Raw genomic sequence first — 22,453 nt, 5'->3', positions numbered from 1 at the left:
GTTCCTTTGAAACTCTATAGATAGGCCACACATGGTGGCTCACGCCTGTAATCCCAGCACTTTGGGAGGCTGAGGTGGGCTGATCACTTGAGGCCAGGAGTTCAAGACCAGCCTGGCCAACATGGTGAAACCCCATCTCTACTGAAAATACAAAACATCAGCCGAGCGTGGTGACACATGCCTGTGATCCCAGCTACTCGGGAGGCTGAGGCATGAGAATTGCTTGAACCCGGGAGGCATAGGTTGCAGTGAGCTGAGATCGCACCACTGCACTCCAGACTGGGCGACAGAGCGAGACTTTGTCACAAAAAAAAAAAAAAAAAGAAAGAAAATGAAATTCTATTCACTTTTGCTCTGTGTATTCTGAGTCTAAGTTAGAGCTGTACTTGTTCAGAAACTCTTGACATTGAGATGTGTGTTCAGGAACCTTGGAACCCTGGCTTTGAGCTCAATCAGCCCTGACTGCAGGTGGCTGGCAAGGGTGGACTCTGGAGGTTCTCACCTTGCACGGCACAACCGTTTAGGAGCAGGCAAATGTGGTGACATTCCAAGAAAGGTGCCAGGACGCTGCCCCCGTGAGCACCTGCCACAGAGGTGCCTGAACCACCACCGGAGAGGGGGGCTGCCGGGGGTTCAGCCAGGTGCCAGGATCCCCGGAACCACCCTCTGTAAACGTGGGGAGCCTGTGAGAGACTTTAAACCACTATTCACGGCCACAGTGTGTTTTAAAAGTGAAGTGCCTAGAACGCATGCTCTGAGATGGTAAGCTCTGCATTGCACCTGCACGTCTAAGATGGTAAGCTCTGCGTTGCACCTGCACGTCTAAGATGGTAAGCTCTGCGTTGCACCTGCACGCAGCATAAGCCCTGAGCTCTGCTTCCCGTGACAAGCACCAAAACAGAGAACTGTTACCTCATCATTAATGACTTCAAAGTGCTCCTCCTCCTCCTCTTCAATGTCCAAATCATTCTGCCTAAGATATGCTTGTAATGGTCCATACAGTCTCTCCTTGAAAGCTAAGAAATCCATCATGTTCCCTTGAAAGTGTTGCAAGAAAAACAGTTCAATCAAATACTCCTTGAAGACCTCCTTCAGAGCCTGCATCTCCTGGTAATGATAGTCCAGGCACTGCTTCCTCATCTGCGCCATCTCCGGAGAGGCTGGGGGAATCTCCTCTAACTTCCTGGGAGCCTTCTTCACTCCCGTGTTCCCCACAGATGTGAGTGGGAGGCTGGAAAGGCCTGGGGGCACGGCAGTCCTGGAAGGGCTGGTGGGTGGCGGGGGGGCCATCATCCCAAACCCTGCTGCGCCCCCAGCCCCGGGGAGCAGCACGCCGGGCGTCCTCTCGAAGCCCAGGGGCCGGGACAGCGGCGGCCCCTGCAGCACCTGCTGCTGCTGGACCAGCTGGCCCTGGATGCTGCTGCTGATCTGTGGTGGCAAGTTAGCCGTGATGTGGCTTGGGCTGGCCAGGGGCTGCAGGCCAGCCCCACCCGTGGCTGCAGGGCTCTGGGGTCCCAAGTGGTGGATGGTGCCCCCTGACTGTGTGTGGGGCTGGGAGGGTCTCCGCTCTCGGACTGTGATGGGCGTACCCGGGTGCTGGAGCTGAACCTGGGCTCCCTGGGCGATCTGGGTGAGTCCTGACCCATCCTGAAACACAAAGTGTCCGCCACTGGATGGGCTCAAGCTGATCTGCCTCACCAGCACGCTGGCATCCACGAAGCCCCCCGTGGGGCTGCTGCTGCAGAGGCCCAGCCCAGGGCCAGGAGCCCCTGCACGCACATTCTGCAGGGCCTGCCCTGGCCCGGGGCTGGGCTGTGTGGGGCTCTGGGTCTGAACCTGCTGGGATATGGGGATGTGACCTGAATGTACCATGGAGACCCGTGCTCAAACTGCCATGGCTGAGTGCCAAACTGGAAGCCTGGAGAGGTGGGACTGGGGAGTGGCAGTGGGGCCAGTGTGACTTGTGGGATTCCCTTGAGCCCAGGGCCCATGCCCTGCAGGACAACATTCATGTTCTGCCCACCCGCAGGGCTCCCTCTCACCATCAGCTGCTGCAGTTGGTGGCTGGGGGATGGCAGCGTGAGGGGCGGGGGTGGCTGGGAGCATGCTGGCTGCTCCTCGCCCGTGCTGGGGCAGGCCCTGGGCCACTGGACGTGGTGCTGGCTGCTCTGGGAGTTGCTGATGCGCTGCATGGCCACGTCTTCAGGAAATGCTCCCTAAACAAACGCAGAAAAGTTAGAGTTGAGTGAGTCGAGCTCCATGCCCGGGCGCCTTTCAGAGCCTGCACAGGTGTCCGGAAAGGTGGCTCAGGAGGGGCCAATGCAGGCCTAGCAAACCCCAGGCACCAGACTGCTACCCAGGTCAACAAAGGCTCAGATCAGAATATCTGCTCTGTGAGAGATGCTTGGCAAGCTCCCCTGCCTCACACTTTTCTTGAACTGAAGTATTAATACCTGCTTAATCCAACTCTACTGCAAGGGGCTGAAAGTGCTGGCAAGGAAGAGCATGGGAGGGAGGAGAAGGGCGAGAAGCACAGCACAGCAGGGCATCTCCAGCGGGCGGCAGACGGTGGCTCAGGATCACGAAGGTCAGTTCTCTACGCCCCTTACATGATCTCATTTAGTTTTCACAGTCAGGCCGTGGGGTCACTCCTATTGATAGACCATTTCCACAGACAGACACTGAGGCAGCGAGCAATGAGCTCCCTGGGCTGCAGGGTCCAGCCCTACGGGGCTTAGCGGGTATTCTCCCTGTGTGCGGAGACGAGAGATTGTAATAAATAAAGACACAAGACAAAGAGAAAAGAGAAAACAGCTGGGCCCAGGGGACCACTACCATCAAGGCGCGGAGACCGGTAATGGCCCCCAACAGCTAGGCGCACTGATATTTATTGCATACAAGACAAGGGGGGCAGGGTAAGGAGGGTAGATCTTCTAAGTGATTGATAAGGTGAAGCAAGTCACGTGATTACAGGACAGGGGGCCCTTCCCTTTTAGGTAGCCGAAGCAGAGACAGAAGGCAGCATATGTTAGCGTTTTCTTCTATGCACTTATAAGAAAGATCAAAGACTTTAAGATTTTCACTATTTCTTCTACCGCTATCTACTACAAACTTCAAAGAGGAACCAGCAACACGGGAGGAGCGGACAAGGAGCGTGACCATTAAAGCACAGCACCACACGGAGGGGTTTAGGCCTCCAGATGACTGCGCGCAGGCCTGGATAATATCCAGCCTTCCACAAGAAGCTGGTGGAGCAGAGTGTTCCCTGACTCCTCCAAGGAAAGCAGACTCCCTTTTGCGGTCTGTTAAGTAACAGGTGCCTTCCCAGACACTGGTGTTACCGCTCGACCAAGGAGCCCTCAAGCGGCCCTTATGTGGGCGTGACAGAAGGCTCACCTCTTGCCTTCTAGGTCACTTCTCACCATGTCCCTTCAGCACCTGACCCTATACCCGCCGGTTATTCCTAGGTTATATTAGTAATACGACAGAGTGATATTAAAGGCTAATGATTAATGTTTATGCTAATGATGGATAATGTCCATGATCATCTCTATATCTAATTTGTATTATGACTATTCTTTTTTTTTTTTTTTTTTTTGAAGGTGTGGTCCCGCTCTGTCACCCAGGCTGGAGTGCAGTGGCTGGATCTCAGCTCACTGCAAGCTCCGCCTCCCGGGTTTACGCCATTCTCCTGCCTCAGCCTCCCGAGTAGCTGGGACTACAGGCGCCCGCCACCTCGCCCAGCTAAGTTTTTGTATTTTTAGTAGAGACGGGGTTTCACTGTGTTAGCCAGGATGGTCTCGATCTCCTGACCTCGTGATCCGCCCGTCTCGGCCTCCCAAAGTGCTGGGATTACAGGCTTGAGCCACCGCGCCCGGCCGTGACTATTCTTATTCTAACTATTTTCTTTATTATGCTGAAACAGTTTGTGCCTTTAGTCTCTTGCCTCAGCACCTAGGTAATCTTTCGCCCACATCGGGCCAAGCTATGAAGTGGTGGAGCCATCATCCAGCTCCAAGCACACGGGCTCTGAGGCCCATGGGCCTCACTATAGGCCAACACCGTGGACAGGTCCAGAGCCTGCCCCTGAATCTGGAACTTGGACACTGTCAACCCCAGTGCTAAAACATCAGTTCCACGGATTTGATCCTGCATGAAGACTGAACACTTGATTGATGGTTTTCAGCATTTAATCTGTCCTGAAGGACTCAGTGCATACTGCCTGGTAGAAAAACGCAAAGGGAATCTGCTTCAGAAGTAGTCATTCCAGAGACAGGCTGGAAACGCGGGGACAGAATGGACCTGAGGCACTCCAGGTGTGGCCTGACCCTGGCTGGGAGGACAGTCCAGCTCCCACCTTCCTACCATGACGGTAGACCCCAACTGCCACGTGTTTTTTAATGAAGGCCATGTATTATAGACAAATGCATTTTATGGATGGCTCAGACCTGACGTTTTTGCCATCATCACCAACATAGAAATTCAAGGGAAACATTCAAAAAGCTGCAAAGATACCACCCACTACAGAAGCTGCCTCTCCTAACGCCTGAGGCTCAGGGACGCAGTAGACAGTGTTTACGTAAAAACGGTGCAAGCTCACATCTGGCACGAGGTGTGGCGAGCCAGGCAGGCACGAAGCGACACCTGCCAGCAAAACCATTTATAAAGAGTGCTTGATAAACACACGGTTTATGTTCGATTTTAAATGGAAAAATTCAAGATCCAAAATTATGTAATTTGAAAGATTTAATAAAAAGACTCAAAATATGCCCACAGGTCTCTGGGTTAGGTGGATTATAATGATTTTTTCCCTTTTTATAGTTTTTTGTACTTTCTAGATGTTCTATAATTACTATGTGGTATTTTTATATCCACAGGGAAAAAAAGGCACCTTTTTAAAAAGTGTTTTTCCTGGCCAGGCACAGTGGCTCACGCCTCTAATCCCAGCACTTTGGGAGGCCGAGGTGGGCGGATCACGAGGTCAGGAGATCGAGACCATCCTGGCTAACATGGTGAAACCCCATCTCTACTAAAAAATACAAAAAACGAGCCGGGCGAGGTGGCGGGTGCCTGTAGTCCCAGCTACTCGGGAGGCTGAGGCAGGAGAATTGCTTGAACCTGGGAGGTGGAGCTTGCAGTGAGCTGAGATCACGCCACTGCACTCCAGCCTGGCGACAGAGTAAGACTCTGTCTCAAAAGAAAAAAAAAAAAAACAGTGCTTTTGTTTACTAGTAAACTCTTCTTCCAGGTGTGCAAAGTTTGCACATGAGGGACTGTAATCTAGTAAAATAATAATTAGAAGATGCATAGAAGACACAAGGCAAAAATTTATTTGTACATTATTTCTAACTCAGAACACTTTTTCCTATGGAAATGCAATGACTATAGTCTCTTTCTAAGATAAGGTAGATCAGTGGCTCTGTACCTTGGAACACTGTGCCCACAGGGGACATCAGGCAATGTCTGGAGGCATTTTTGGTTGTCACAACTGATAAGGGTGGGAGCACCACTGGCATCTGGTGGGGAGAGGCCTGGAGATCGCTAACCATCCTGCAACACACAGCACAGCCCCACCGTGAGGAATCTTCTGGCCCCTCAACATGAACCGGCTGAGGCTGAGAACCTAAGACAGAGGAGGCAGCCCTGTGGGGCTGACCCGCCACACCATCCGCACCGTGTGTCCAGGACTGAGCGAGGGCTTCTCCTTGCAGTCAGGCCACCCAGGCGCACAAGGATGCAGCCTGGCCCTCGGTGGCAGCCAGACTGACCCTGGCTCTTCAACTTGTTGACACAGAGGGGGCCACTGGCCCTCCTGAGAATCTGGTGAAAGCTGTGCACTGTTCTTACCAAACACACCTCACAGCCACAAGCTTTACATGTTCACACACAAAGGGCTCTAAGAACCAGACCCTCACTCGGCAGTAAGGGATGAGGCCGGGGGAGCCAGTGACTCCTCATGGGGCAGAAGGGCAGCTGGGTCCCCTGTGAGAAAGCCCAGTCTGGGCGGGGCCAGCCAGCAGGACCAATGGTGGGCAAGAGTCCTAAGGGGACCATAGAAGGTCTGGGGTTAGCAGGCAGTGCCTGGGCTCTGGGGAGACGAGGGGACAGCGAGTCGGAGTGCAGAGGAGCCTGTGCTTGTACCTGGGAGGCGGGGGCGGTCCTCTTCCATGACTGCTCCCAGATGACAACCCCACCAGAGCAACGCTCAGAAAGAGGACAGCGCATACGTCCCCTTCCCACAGCCGTCGTCAGAGCCTCCTGCCAGCCCTGATCACAACATAAAGGGCTGGCGGTGTCTCCGTGCCTGTGTGCCCTAGGCACACACACAGTCATCTCCAGACACCGCCTTGGCTGCTGGTAGAGCCTATGTGAGGGCGGTCAACACACAGCCAAACTGTAACTCTCTGCCCACCACAGGTTTCTGTGGTCTCCATGCAGCAGACATCCCTGGGAGCCCCCAGGCTGCTGGGCAGGGCTTCCTCCTCAGTTCAGATTCTCCACAGATGCTGCTTTTCCTGAGGCAGAGTGCAGCAGAGACCCTTCCTGTCACCCTACACTGACGCAGGCCTGAAACCAGAAAAGGGGCTCAGAATACTCACGGGGCACAATCGGGCTGCAGCAGGAAGAAGGGAGGGGAGCCCTCCTGGAGCCATGCAGGCTGGTCAGCAATATTCAGTACATGCACTGGAGAAGGCAAAGGCCAACCAGCAGTTCAGCCGTATTCGCTGTATTAGAGTGAACTTAGTGTATCAGAGTGAATCCCAGCACTTTGGGAGGCTGAAGCAGGCGGATCACTTGAGGTCAGGAGTTTGAGACCAGCCTGGCCAACATGGCGAAACCCCATCTCTACTAAAAATACAAAAATTAGCCAGGCGTGGTGGCGCACACCTGTAATCCCACCTACTTGGGAGGCTGAGGCAGAACTGCTTGAACCCCTGGGAGGTGGAGGTTGTAGTGAACCAAGATCAGGCCACTGCACTCCAGCCTGAGTGACAGAGTGAGACTCTGGTCTCCAAAAAAAAAAGGAAAAAAGACAAAATAAAGATTTTTCCAAATGTACAAAACTGAAGAATTCACCACCAGCAGATGTGCAGTATAAGAAATGAAGGACATACTTTAGGAATAAGGAAGACAGATCCAAGGTGAAAATCTGGTTCCAAACAGTAAACTTGGGAAGAAGAAAACTTCCTCAACCTGATAAAGAATCTCAGTGGCTACAACAGCTAATATGATACTCAGTGGTAAAAGCCTGAAAGCTTCTCCTCTAAGATGGAAACAAGGAAGGGATGTAATATGTCTTGGATCTGTGTCCCCACCAAATCTCATGTCGAATTGTAATCCCCAGTGTTGGAGGAAGGGCCGGATGGGAGGTGACTGGATCATGGGGGCAGTTTCTCATGGTGTTACACCATCCCCCTTGGTCGCAACAGTGAGTTCTCATGAGATATGGTCATTTAAAAGTGTGTATCACCAGTCAGGCGTGGTGGCTCATGCCTGTAATCCCAGCAGTTTGGGAGGCCGAGGCGAATGGATCACTTGAGGTCACTCGAGACCAGCCTGGCCAACTTGGCAAAACCCCGTCTCTACTAAAAATACAAAATTAGCCAGGCATGGTGGCGCACACCTGTAATCCCAGCTACTCAGGAGGCTGAGGCAGGAGAATCACTTGAACCTGGGAGGCGGAGGTTGTATTGAGCCAATATTCACACCACTGCACTCCAGCCTGGGAGACAGACTGAGACCCTATCTCAAAAAAAAAAAGTATATCAAAAAACATAAAATATTCAAGAATAAATCTGATAGATGTGCAAGACCTGTACACCAAAACCACAAAACACTGCAGGGAGAAAATTTTGAAGACATTAACAGTGTTCATGAGTCAGAAGATTCAGTATTGTTAATATGTCAGTTCTCCCAAAATTGATCTAAAAATTGAATGTAATGTCAATCAAAACCCCAAGAGGCTTTTAACAGAAATTGAGAAGCAGATTTTAAAGTTCATAAGGAAATGCAAACAACCCAGAAGAGCCAAAATTATGAAAAAGACAAAAATATTTAGATTTCCTGACTTTAACATGTAGTATAAAGCTATAGCAATGAAGACAGCGTGGAAATAGAACGATGTTACAGAACACCAGAAATAGATCCACACATACATGGTAAACAAATTTTCAACAAAGAGGAAAGATCATAAAGTGGAGGAAGGATAATGTTTTCAAATATGATGCTGAAACAGTTGGATATCCATATGCAAAAAAAAGAACTTTGATCCGTTATTGTACAACAGACAAAAAAAAATTCAAAGTGGATTGTAGATCTAAATGTGAAATCTAAAACCAAAAACTTCCTAGAAGGAAATATAGAAAAAAAAATCTTTGTGTGTGATCTTTGTAATTCTGGGTTAGACAAAGATTTTTCAGATTCAACAGCATGATTCATACAAGAAAAAACTGGGAAGTTAAGCTTCATGAAAATTAAAACTTCTGCTCCTGAAAAGACACTGTTAAGATAACCACAGACTAGAAAATATTTTCAAATCACGTATCTGATACAGAACTTCTATCTAGAATTCTTCAACTCAGTTTTTTTTTTTTTTAATTTCACCAGGCAAAAGATGTCAACAAACACTGTCAAAGAAAAATGGATAGAAAATAAGCACATGAAAAGATGCTCAACATCAGTAGTGATTAGAGAAATGCAAATTAAACCCACAGTGAGATACTCCTACAGGCCTTACTAAGACAGCTCAAGACCGATCATACTAGCTGCTAAGGATGTGGAGAAACTGGAACCTTCATATACTACTAGGGGGAATATGAAATGGTGCACACACTTTGGAAAACAGTTTGGCAATTTCTTAAAAAGGTAAACACCTGCCATATAATCCAGCCATTCCACTCCTAGGTACTTACCCAAGAAAAGAGACAGCAGGTGTCCATACCAAGTCTTGTAAGTGAGTATTCCTCCTAGGTTTATTTGTGAGAGTCAAAAACTGGAAACAACCCAAATGTCCACTGACAGATGAATGGATAAAAAAATTATGATCTATCCCTACAATGGAATCTATTTGGAGTATCATTCAGCAATAAAAAGGAATGAACTGGTGATACATGCAAAAAAATGAATCTTAAAAAAAAGGTTAAGTGAAAGAAGCCAGACACAAAAGAGGACACTGTTCCTAATTCCATTATAAGGAATTCTAGAAGAGGCCAATTACATGACAGCAGATCAGCGCTTGCCTGGGGCTGGGCCTGAGGTGGGAAAGGTGGCAAAGGGATGCAAGGGCCCCCTAGGGTGAGGAAAACACCCTAAAAAGCTGCTCTGCAACCATGTGGTGAATACTTACCAGGATTCAACGAAGAGTACACTTAACGTGAGTGAATTTTATGGTAGGTAGCTTATACCTAAATAAAGCTATTTTTAAAGTATAGTGGATAAATATGCATTTATATTTTTAATTGACTATTTTATCTATTTTTTTTAAAGCCTGGTGCCTGGACTGTTAGAAATGCAAAATGCTTGTTCCCTGGTGCCACAAAGAAATAGCACTCGAACATTAATTTTCTCAGCAAGGCAGTTTTTACTTTCTGCAGAAAGCATGCTCCTCGCAGATGGAACAATGGCAAGAGCACACCTGGACAGGGCAGGGGCAGGAGTTCTTAGTCCTGAGGCAGGTAGTCCCTGCTGCTGTGTTGTTCCCCTATTGGCTAGGGTTGGACCACACAGTCTTAGCTAATTCCGACTGGCTATTTTAAAAAGAGCGGGAGTACAAGCTGGAGTGGCAGGGTGAGTAGGTTGGTAGGAAGGATGGTTAGGAACAGGTAACAGGTGACTCAGGTCAAAGCAGGTGACTGGGAAGAGGCAGGACGGAGCAGGTGACCAGGGGAACGGATGTGAACTACTGATTACGACTGGTGAGAAAGTTGTTTACTGAAACTAGAGGCAAGGGGGTGAAGAGAACCAGGAAGTTAAACTTTAAAATGGAGAATCAAAGAATAAGAAAGCTGAACAGACTGACATACTGATTCTTTGAAGAGAAACTTGGGGTTCACTATATTTAACTCTTTATTTCTACGAATCAAGTGTGCTCAGAAAATCAAAGAGGCAATAGAGAGTCTGAAAACTATGATTCTGTCTCACTATTAGAACAGGATTAGTAGGGAGAATGAGACTAACAGAATATAAACCAATTAAAATATAGAAAGAGATATTTCCTGAAGAGAAAGGCTGAAAAAAAAAACTTTTAAAGATAGGTTGGATAGAAAAAGAAAAACAAGGCCAGGTGAGGTGGCTCATGCCTGTAATCCCAGCATTCTGGGAGGCCGAGGCGGGTGGATCACTTGAGGTCAGAAGTTCAAGATCAGCCTGACCAACAGGGAGAAACCCCATCTCTACTAAAAATACAAAACATTAGCCAGGCATGGTGGCGCATGCCTATAATCCCAGCTACTCAGGAGGCTGAGGCAGGAGAATCACTTGAACCTGGGAGGTGGAGGTTGCGGTAAGCCAAGATTGGGCCACTGTACTCCAGCCTGGTCAACAAGAACAAAACTCTGTCTCAAAAAAAAAAAAAAAGAAAAGAAAAGAAAAGAAAAGAAAAAGAAAAAGATCTGTCCTGCATAGAATGGTTGAATAAATTTTTTTAAAAGACAGGTTAGATAGAAAAAGAGAAACAAAGCCGGGCGCAGTGGCTCACGCCTATGATCCCAGCACTTTGGGAGGCCGAGGTGGGTGGATCACTTGAGGTCAGGAGTTCAAGACCAGCCTGGCCAACATGGTGAAACCCCGTCTCTACTAAAAATACAAAAATTAGCCCAGCATGGTGGCACATGCCTGTAATCCCAGCTACTCTGGAGGCTGAGGCAGAAGAATTGCTTGAACCTGGGAGGCGGAGGTTGCAGTGAGCTGAGATAGCACCAATGCACTGCAGCCTGGGCGACAGGGCGAGACTCCATGGAAAGAAAGGAAGGAAGGGAGGGAGGGAGGGGAGGGGAAGGGAGGGAAGAGGAGGGGGGGAGAGGGGGAGTGGGGAGAGGGGAGGGGAAGGGAGAAAAACAAGATCTTTTGCAAAGACCAGGACAACCAAACAAAAGAGGTAAAGGGAATGCACTCAAGTCTGCCTGATGGTCCACGAGGCAGGAGACGGAGTCTCAGAGCCAGCTGGGACACTCCTCTAGAGGAGGCTTCCTGAGAGTGACGGCAGAAGGGAACCCAGGACAAGCAGCAGAGGCATGGCTCAAAGCCTGAAACCGGCAGGGACCCCGTTGGGAGGCAGCCAGCCTTAGCTCCGGAACCCGCTGAGGAAGGTTCTGCGGGAAACAAAGGTGGGCACAAGGGAGCTGGAGAGGACACCCTCAGGCCCGTAAGCACCGGCCAGAGTCAGCCTCTCTCAAGCAGCTCTGTGTCCAGCCAGGCACACCCAGTTCCAAGGACACCTGGCAAGAATTTCAACTGCCCCTCTCTCCAAGAGCCACAGTAGTACAGTCAACATTAAACAAACCAAAATTCATGGCAAACACATAGAACAGGACAAAAAGAAGCCTTATGTACTGATTAAAGCTGCAATTCAGCAGGGCATATGATGGCACCTGTGGTCCCAGATACTTGGGAGGCTGATGCAGGAGGATCACTTGAGCCTTGGAGTTGGAGGCTGCCATAAGCTATGATCATGCCACTGCACTCCAGCCTGGGTGACAGAGCAAGACCCTGTCTGTAAAATATACTAATAAAATTTTAAAAAGAGTCGCAACTCACAAATTATACATGACATACATAAATCTTTACAAACCAACATTATAGCAACCAAATGCATGAAAACAAAATTTCCTAGGAGAACCTGATTTTAAAACCAAAACCAAAAAAAAAAGAACTCATTTAGAATGAAAGACTGTAAAACACCTCTTTCAAAACCTGATTGATCAAATCGGACAAAAATAAAGAATGGAATACAATGCAACAAAATAAATAATATGCTTGCTATAAAACTTTGTACTTGGCTGGGTGCGGTGGCTCACGCCTGTAATCCCAGCACTTTGGGAGGCCAAAGCCAGCAGATCATGAGGTCAGGAGATAGAGACCAACCTGGCTAACATGGTGAAATCCCATGTCTACTAAAAATGTAAAAAATTAGCCAGGCGTGGTGTCAGGAGCCTGTAGTCCCAGCTACTAAGGAGGCTGAGGCAGGAGAATGGCGTTAAACCGGGAGGTGGAGTTTGCAGTGAGCCGAGATCACACCACTGCACTCCACCCTCAGTGACAGAGTGAGACTCTGTCTCAACAAAAAAAAGACAAATGTTGGGAATTAAAATATATAGCCATAGAACAGATTACAATAGTTAGGAGACAATGTGTAACTCCATGGTGATTACCTGGAGTATCTACCGGAAAAAAAAAAAAAATCACTTTCCTACTAAACATAAACTAAAAAAATTGCCCCAAGGAGGAGAGAAAAGTGACCAAAAACCACCAAAAAGAAATCAGGCTGGGGCCGGGCGCGGTGGCTCAAGCCTGTAATCCCAGCACTTTGGGAGGCCGAGACTGGCGTATCACGAGGTCAGGAGATCGAGACCATCCTGGCTACCACGGTGAAATCCCGTCTCTACTAAAAATACAAAAAAATTAGCCGGGTGTGGCGGCGGGTGCCTGCAGTCCCAGCTACTAGGGAGGCTGAGGCAGGAGAATGGCATTAACCCAGAAGGGGGAGCTTGCAGTGAGCCAAGATCACGCCACTGCACTCCAGCCTGGGTGACAAAGCCAGACTCCGTCTTAAAAAAAAAAAAAAAAAAAAAATCAAAAAGAAAATTAAGTATCTATTGTTTTAAAAGACTCTAAGAGACAATGGAATTTTACTTAACTGAGCTCTATCTAACCTTTAAAGCTCAAGTAATTACTATTCTATTTAAATACTTCAAGTTTATGGAAAAAATACAGATCTCTCTAATTCACTTTACAAAATTAGCATTTAATACCCAAAGCTGACAGATAGTACAAAAAAGCAATACACTTATAAAAATTTTGCATATGCCTGGTATAAAAATTATTTTTAAAAATTCATAAATAGAACCGAGCATACACTCAAGGAAAAACACTGTCAAAGGGGAGTCAGTCCAGTGATTCAGGGAGTGGGCCAGTATCAGGAAACCGACAAACTTTACCATCATTTGAAAGCTAAAAGCCACGAAATGAAAAAATGATATCCTATAAAATTTAGCAGCTCTTCCAAATAATAATTCAAAGTAAAACACATATCAAACAAATTGAACATAATGTTTTAAAAACTAGCTCCCAAAACTCAATAGCAATAATCATATTAAATGCTGATATGCAGAAACTAATTCCATTAAATCAGGAACACAAGGATGCAAATGTCACCATTTCTATGTAGCACTTCAACAGAGGTTTTAGCGGTTAAAAATAAAAAGAAACATGAAGTAATGAGGGAAAGGAATACAATTTATTATTATTATTTACATTATTTACATATATATTTTTTAGAGATAGGGTCTCACTCTGTTGCCCAGGCCGAAGTACACTGGCAGAATCTTGGCTCACTGCAGCCCCGACCTCACAGGCTCAAGTGATCTTCCCACCTCAGCTTCCCAAGTAGCTGGGACTACAGGCACGAGCCACCACACCCAGCTAATTTTTTAATTTTTTATAAAGACAGGGTTTCGTCATGTTGCCCAGGCTGGTCTCAAACTCCTGGGCTCAAGTGATCTTCCTGCCTCAGCCTCCCAAAGTGCTGGGGTTACAGGCATGAGCCACCGCACCTGTCCTAAAATTACATTTATTTGTATATGATATAATTGTATGCCTACAATACCCACAAGACCAAAACTTATAAGAATAACAATTTGGTGCCAGGCACAATGGCTCACACCTGTAATCCCAGCACTTTGGGAGGCCAAGGTGGGCAGACCACCTGAGGTCAAGAGTTTGAGACCAGCCTGGCCAACATGGTGAAACCCCATCTCTACTAAAAAAAAAAAAAAATTAGCCAGGTGTGGTGGTGGGTGCCTGTAATCCCAGCTACTCTGGAGGTTGAGGCAGGAGAATCGCTTAAACCTGGGAGGCAGAGGTTGCAGTGAGCCGAGATCGCGCCATTGCCCTCCAGCCTGGGTGACAGAGCGAGACTCAGCCTCGAAAAAAAAAAAAATAACAACAATTTTGTTGAGGTGCCTGCAATCAAGATAAATATACAAAATTCAACAGGCTTTTTTTTATGTGAGCAATAGACAACTGAAATGGAAATTTTAAGATGCCCCATTTGGAGGCCACAAAAACTATAAAATACCAGTCAGTACATTTACCAAGAAGAGCACAACCAGAAATAAACTATATAATGTTATTAAAGGACATTAAAAAATACATGATTAAGGCTGGGTGTGTTGGCTCACGCTTGTAATCCCAACACTTTAGGAGGCCAAGGCGGGTGATCACCTGAGGTTGGGAGTTTGAGACCAGCCTGACCAACATGGAGAAACCCCATCTCTACTAAAAAAAAAAAAAAAAAAAATACAAAATTAGCTGGGCGTGGTGGCACATACCTGTAATCCCAGCTACTCAGGAGGCTGAGGTGGAGATAAACAGACCGAGGCGGAGGTTGCAGTAAGCCAAAGATCCTTTTCTCCTCAGCCTGGAGCTTGGCACACAAGAGTAAAACTTAGATCTCAAAAAAAAAAAAAGGCCGAGCTGTGACTTTCAAGCCCTATGTAATCCCAGCACTTTTAGGAGGCCGGTGGTGGATCCTAAGGTCAGGAGATCAGGGAGGACTATCCTGGCTAACATGTGAACCGATCTCTACTAAATACAAAAACTAGCGAGGCAGTGAGTGGGCGCCTGTAGTCAGCTGGGAGGCTGAGGGAGAATGCAGGCGTGAACCGGTGGGCTGCAGTGAGCACAGGATCCAGCCACTGCACTCAGCCACTGGGAGTACAGTGAGACTCCGTCTCAAAAAAAAAAAAAAAAAAAAAAGAATAAAATGAAGCAACATACCATGTTCCAGAATAAGATTTACTATCATAAAATGTCATGCCTTCAAAACTGAACGTATATGCTTAATTGTCTACAATTCTGAAGAGGGATTACAATGAGTCTGGGTTTTACTTGCAGCACTAGAAACAAGAAAAAAAAAGAATGGCAAGTTCACATGAAGCGATATATGTTTTTAAAAGAGAGACGTGAAATAAGCTGACAAAAGAAAAACAAAATAGTAAATTCCACAGTTTAGGAAAACAGTCATACTTGATGAGAACTTCTGTAATAAAAAGCAATGTAGGTATATACAATATTGTGTAGCCATAAAATTAAAGTTTAAACTAAAAAAAAGAAATACTAGCATGCTCTTGGCCTCCCAAGTACTAGGATTACAGGTGTGAGCCACCATGCCCAGCCTAAATTATCTTTATAATCTATGATATAATTTATGCCTACAAAATCTGAAGGGCGAAAAGTTATAGAATACTTTGAATTTGGTGAAATTGTCTGTAATCAAGATATAAGTATATACAAAAAACCAACAAGGTTTTGTGAAAAAAAAAGAGGAAAAGAAAAGGAAAAGATTCAAAAATGTATAGATACTTTAAATGAGATAGAATGCTTTTGTTTAATAAATGGTAGTGGCATGGGAGAAAATGTTACCAAACCACACACATTTAACAGGGCTATCCAAATATATAAGACTGAAACCATGAATGTATGAAACAACCTAATAATTTAAAAATGGGCAAAACACCACATAGACATGCCACTCAAAAGAAGATATACATATATAGGCTGGTGTGAGATGGCTCAAGCCTGTAATCCCAGCACTTTTGGAGGCAGAGGCGAGGATCAGATCAGGAGGTCGAGACCATCTGGCTAACAGAGATTACGATCTCTACTAAAATACAAAAAAACCTTGAGAGGAGAGTGGCCTTTGGTAGCCTGTAGTCCCAGCTACTCTGGAGGCTGAGGAGAATGAAGCGTGAACCGGGAGGCCAGGCCTGCAGTGAGCTGAGATCCGGCCACTGCACTCCAGCCTAGGCGTGAGACTCGATCTCAAAAGAAGATATACATATAGCCAACAAATACATGAAAAAAGGCTCATTATCACTAACCATCAGGGAGAGGCAAATCAAAACCACAATGAGATTATCACCTGCCAACTGCTAGGATGGCTATTACCAAAATGACAAAAGATAGTTAAGTGTTGGCAAGAATGTGGAGAAAAGGGAACCTTTGTGCACTGTTGGTAAGAATGTAATTAGTACAGCCAGTATGGAAAACAGTACGAAGCTTCCTCAAAAAAATAAAAATAGAATGAAGATACGATCCATCAATCCCACTTCTGGGTGCACAGCCAAAGGAAACAAAATCAGGATGTTGAATAGTTACGTGTACTCGCATGTTGATGGCAGCATTATTCACAGTAGCCTAGGTACCCACCATCAAATGAATGATTAAAAAAAGTGGGCCAGGCGCGGTGGCTCAAGCCTGTAATCCCAGCACTTTGAGAGGCCGAGACGGGCGGATCACGAGGTCAGGAGATCGAGACCATCCTGGCTAACACGGTGAAACCCCGTCTCTACTAAAGAATACAAAAAACTAGCCGGGCGAGGTGGCGGGCGCCTGTAGTCCCAGCTACTCGGGAGGCTGAGGTGGGAGAATGGCCTAAACCCGGGAGGCGGAGCTTGCAGTGAGCTGAGATCCGGCCACTGCACTCCAGCCCGGGCGACAGAGCGAGAGTCCGTCTCAAAAAAAAAAAAAAAAAAAGTGTGGTATATATACAACACAAAATAATAGTATACAGCCATTAAAAAATAAGGAAATTCTGTCATTTGCAAGGACATGGATGAGCCTGGAGGACACTGTACTAAGTAAAATAAGGCAGGCACAGAAAGATAAATACCACATGATCTCACTTATACATGGAATCTAAGAAGGTTGAACTCATAGAAACAGAGAGCAGAATAGCGGTTACTGGGGCCTGGGGGTGGGGGAACAGGAAAAGGGGGATATTGATCAAAGGTAACAATTTCAGTTAGATAGAAAGAATAAGCTTTAGTGATCTATTGCAGAGGATGATAATTATAATAAATAACAATGCATTGAATATTTCAAAATTGCTGAAAGAGTAGATTTTAAATGTTTTCACCACATAAAAATGGTGTGTGAGGTGATGGGTTTGTTAATGAGCACAATTTCATCATTCTATAATATAAACACATTAAGACATCATGTTGTTTTTCATAAATATATAATACATACAATGATTATTTATCAATTAAAAATTAAGGCCAGGCATGGTGGCTCATGCCTGTAGTCCCAGCACTTTGGGAGGTCGAGGTGGGCAGATCCCTTGAGGCCAGGAGTTCAAGACCAGCCTGGGCAACAGGGCAAAACGCTGTCTCTACTAAAATTTGCTGTGCACCTGTGGTCCTAGCTACTCAGGAGGCTGAGATGGGAGAATTGCTTGAGCCCGGGAGATCAAGGTTGCAGTGAGCCAAGATTGTGTCACTGCATTTCAGCTTGGGTAACAGAGTGAGACTCTGTCTCAAAAAACTTTCCTTTAAAATTGTTAATTAAATTTAAAACAAAAAAAGAAATGGTAGTAGCATCTAGAGGGGAAAAGGTTGTCCCCTACCTCACACCATTTCAATCAGAATAAAGAACTAAATGTTATCCTGGAAGGAAGAGAAGGCAGAGAGGAAAGGAGAACACCCCCACCTCATACCATTTCAGTCAGAATAAAGAACTAAATGTTATCCTGGAAGGAAGGAAGAGGAGGCAGGGAGGAAAGGAGGAAAACGCTTTATTGGAATAATATTTAGGGGACTATCTCTACAACTGTGAGGTGGTAAAACCTTCTTAATAAGTAATGCAGGAAACCCAGATGTTGTAAAGGAAAAACTACATGACTACATAAAAGATGTTTTAAACAAGATCAAAAGACGAAAAATAATTAGCAGAAAAATACATGCAATATTTTATGACTTCAAAGGGTAAATATCCCCACTATACAAAGAGCTTGGCTGGGTGCGGTGGCTCACACCTGTAATCACAGGCCGGGGATTAGGAGGCCGGGGCAGGCAAATCACTTGAGGTCAGGAGTTTGAGACCAACCTGGCCAATATGGTAAAATCCTGTCTCTATTAAAAAATACAAAAATTAGCCAGGTGTGGTGGTGCCTGTCTGTAATCCCAGCTACTCTGGAGGCTGAGGCAGGAGAATCACTTGAACCCGGGAGGTGGAGGTTGCAATGAGCCGAGATCACACCACTGCACTCCAGCCTGGGCGACAGAGCAAGACTCCGTCTCAAAAAAAAAAGAAAAAGAAAAGAAAAGAAAAAAAGAGCTCCTATAAAATAGTTCAAAAAAAAGAAAAAAGAAAAAAAGAAAAGGAAATATCTCCAGGAAATGGGGAAGAACACAATGGAAAACTTCCAGAAGAGGCACTGCCAATGGGCCACAGTCCACGAAGTGCAGGACGTGGCCTCACCCATTCAACAGGCAGTATGTCAGACAGGAGAAAGCGTCCTCCCCTTCATGGCTTCAGGCATGGAAATTGCTATAACTTTCTGGGAATACATCTCTCAGTAACTATTGAAACGTAAATGTTAAATATGCATACCCTTCGACCCACTAACACCGTTTAGTTCCCATTCGTGGGAATCCAGCCTATAGAAATGAAAGAAAGTGTCAGGACTCATGCATAGGAACGTGTCTCTCAGTACAAACTGTGGCAAAAAAACAGACACGAAATGCAATCCATCAGTGGGGAATTGTTGATTAAATATGTTGTATCCTCAGTACAGACTATTATGCAAACATAAAAAGAATAAATTTTTATCTCCTGACATGAGCAGATGTTGAAGACATATTACTAACTGAAAAGGAAAAAAAGGTGGAGGGTGTAATTACAGCACAAAAGGACTGAAAAGGACTTATTTTTCTGTATTGTTTGAATTCTTATGAGAGTTCATTTTGTAACATTAAAAAGCAAATTAAAAATATGGCTCATTCCAAGGTACAAAAAATTACTTTGGCAAATCAAAGTTTTTCAAAGTATCTTCAGACTCAAAGAAGTCAAAAAATAAGCTGGACACAAATACACACTACTTGTTCCTGTAGCAGCTGGAATGAAACCACAGTGAAAGAGCATTTGCTTTTCCTCCTTAGAAGGGCCTCAGCACCTGACTTCAGAGAGAGCCCATTCCTTTGCCATGTTTTCCCCTACATGGTGGTTGTCATTGAACTCTTAGGGGACTAATAATCACTTTACAACATTCTGTTCTCCTATTCAAAATGGGTCATGCTCCATATTTCTCAGAGTTATCACCCAAAATCATACATTTCAATGCTTGTTCAAATATGTGAATACCACCCAGTAAATGAGTAGGGATGCCATTATCCTCCAGGCGATGGGTTACATGATCACCGACATTAAAGTCCTACAACTTAACCGTTTTGTAGTAGTTATGACGACTGTTATCATAACAGTTACCAGATCAGATGACAATGTATCCATGGCCAGGTGGGAAGATGTGGACCCAGCAGGACCTAAAATCATGGCCAAGAGACCTCTGTACCACATGCTGACTCTCTTTGAGTGTTAGGTATTGTTAAAGGAGGGAGTTTCTACTTGTCTGTACTGAGACTGAACATGAAGCACAGACTTTTATAAATAATACTTTTTTTTTTTTGAGACAGAGTTTTGCTCTTGTTGCCCAGGCTGGAGTGCAATGGCGTGATCTCGGCTCACTGCAACCTCGGCCTCCCGGGTTCAAGCGATTCTGCTGCTTCAATCTCCCAAGTAGCTGGGATTACAGGCAAGCACCACCACACCCAGTTTTATATATATATATATATATATATATATATTTTTTTTTTTTTTTTGTATTTTTAGTAGAGATGGGTTTCTACATGTTGGTCAGGCTGGTCTCGAACTCCCGACTTCAGGCATGAGCCACCACACCCGGCATAAGTAATAATTTTTAAGTGTCTTAGTTTAGCAAAAACACGACAGGGACGTCAGTGAAATACCTTTGTGTTATAGCTGTCATTCTGTACACCTTGGACAACTCCATTCAACAAACAATTTGGTTAGTTTTGAAGTCTCAATAACACAGCGGGAAAAGAAACTACTGTAGTCTCCCCTTATCCATGGTTTCGTGACCCTCGGTGAACTGCAGTTCAAAAACACGTGCGTACAATACAGTAAGATATTTTAGGAGAGAGACATCACTTTCACGACTTTTATTACAGTATATTGTTACGATTGTTCTATTTTATTATTAGCTATTATTAATCTCTTCCTGTGCCTAGTTTGTGAATTAAACTTTATCGTAGACATGGATGGATGCATAAGAAAACAGTATGTGTAGTGTTCACTACTATCCTCGATTTCAGGCATCCACTGGGGTGTTGGACCATATCCCCTGAAGATAAGGTGGGGGCACTACGTGGATTGAGAGGTACCTTCAGTGCTGCCGAGCTGTGGTAACAGCACTCACTGTGGTTCCCAGACAAGACTCTCTGGTCGTGAGCCCCCAACAGCCAGTGGTACTGCCATCCAGTTTGACAGATGGAAACCAACGCCAGCTAGCCCGCCTGGAGCGGTACAAGTAAGCCTAAGATGCAAACCTTCAGCCAGTTAACTGTAAGTAAACCAACTTTTTGGTAAGGAGGAAATATTTACCTAGCTCTTGGGCAAGATAAGTGTCTTTATTATAAAAAGTGTCAATTCGCAGTCTTTACTGTAAAGCTGGTGGTATTATTAGATTCTTCCTTTCCACTAACACAGAACTCCCAGTACCGGAAGACCCTTGTCAGGAGCAGGACCCGCGGAGGGGTCCGTGGTCAGTTCTGGGGCAGCTGCCGGGCAGTCTGTGGAATCAACTTCATTGCTCCCGTGCACCACACCCTAAGCGCACTCGTCCCTCCTGGAGTGCAGACCAGGCCCGGACCTCAGGGACTGGGACACCGAGGACAGGGGGCCAAAGGGAGAGGCGGCATCAGCACGTTTCTTGGCCCAGTCTCAGTGCTTGAGAACCAAGCGGCCCGGCAATGTGTGAGCACCGAGGAGACAGGAGTGAAAGAGGTCATCAGAAGAAGTTACGGGCAGACGGTCACAGGATGTCACGAGGGGGAGAGTGAAGTCAAGGGTTTAAGATCCGCAGGATGGGGAGAAGCAGTCCTGCAAGGAGGTGAGGGAGGCGGGGGTGGGGAGGGAAGCGAAGGGCAGGTGCAGATCCACAGGGGAGGGGGAACAGGTGTGGGGAGAGGTCCGCAAGGGGTGGGCCCTCACGAGAACAGGGGAGGGGAGGGTGGGGTCTTTCAGGGGTCATGGTGGAGGGAGGGGTGGGCGTTTACGGGGGATCGTGTCACGGGGAGGGTCTGAGGGGAGGGTGGGGACGTTCACGGGGTCGTGTGCAGGGGAGGTGGGGCGTTCCGGGTCGTGTCCGGGGAGGTCAGGGGAGGGTAAGGGCGTTCCACGAGGTCGTCACAGAGGAGGGTTCACTGAGGAGGGTGGGAAGGCGTTCACGAGGTCGTGTCACGGGGAGGGACCCACGGAGAGGGAGGGTGGAAGGCGTTCACGGGGATCGTGTCACGGGGAGGGGGTCCCTGAGGGAGGGGTGGGCGTTCGCCCAGCCTTGGCAGGTGATGATGGGACGGAGAGAGGGGAGCGCGCGGCCGGGGAGCCTCGAGGGCAACCGGCGGGTGTGGGCGGTCGGGGGCCGAGGGTAGGGCCAACCCCTCAGGCCCGCCACGGCCCCGGCAGCGGAGACGCGGGCCGTCACTCACCGCGGCTGCCGGGCGACGCAGCCAAGGGCTCCCGGCGCGGATGAGCGCTGCGACAGCGGACTGGGCGGCGAGGCCACCACAACCGACCAAACCGGCCGGCAGACGCGGAGCCAGTGCGCAAGTGCGGCAGCCGGCCCGACACTGCGCAGGCGAGACTCGGACCAATCAGCGCCCAGCGGACCCGGAGGGGGCGGGGCGGGCAGGGCCAGGCCTCGGTCCGCGCCGGCGCGCGCCTCTGGCTCCGCCCAGAACTCGTTCGTTCGTTCGTTCGCACCCACTGGACCCTGAGTTGTATTTGCCCGCCGGACAGCTGCTGAGCGCTGGTCACACTGACAAGCACAGCTAGCGGCTCCCTTCGTGGGCCCTACAGTCTAGGCGGGGAGGGCAGCACCAGGCAAAGCAGCCGGGATGGGGCGGGCTGAGGTCTGTTTTAAATCCGGCAGGGGAGTCGGGGTGCCTAGGAAGGTGAGATGTTACGTGGGATCCGAAGATCCACAAGAAGAGCCCTTTCTCTTGCCTGTGACCACTGAAATGGTGGGACATGTCCCTGGTTTCATCGTGTCCACTGTAGATAGTTGAGCTTTGGAACTGTGCATCAGGCTCCTCCCCCTGCATAACCTGCCCATCTACTTAAGAGTGAAACCCGTATCACTTACCACCTACCCATTTCT

At 47.1% G+C, this 22,453-nt stretch overlaps 1 protein-coding gene across 1 annotated transcript in view; it reads right to left on the bottom strand.

Moving 5' to 3' along the window:
• Nucleotides 1-21,925, bottom strand: part of LOC101011933 (putative EP400-like protein) — a 45,240-nt gene extending 23,315 nt beyond the window's left edge. Inside the window, 3 exon segments of the mRNA XM_017946360.2 lie at nucleotides 913-1,847; nucleotides 1,850-2,216; nucleotides 21,783-21,925. Of these exon segments, the coding sequence (XP_017801849.1) occupies nucleotides 913-1,847; nucleotides 1,850-2,192 (1,278 nt within the window). The 5' untranslated portion in view covers nucleotides 2,193-2,216; nucleotides 21,783-21,925.
• Nucleotides 21,926-22,453: the final 528 nt, after the last annotated feature.

Source organism: Papio anubis, chromosome 9 (assembly GCF_008728515.1).
Source record: "Papio anubis isolate 15944 chromosome 9, Panubis1.0, whole genome shotgun sequence".
In the NCBI taxonomy this organism is placed as follows: domain Eukaryota; kingdom Metazoa; phylum Chordata; class Mammalia; order Primates; family Cercopithecidae; genus Papio; species Papio anubis.
Note: the sequence above shows the minus strand (reverse complement) of the source record. Positions and strands in the feature narration are given on the sequence as shown.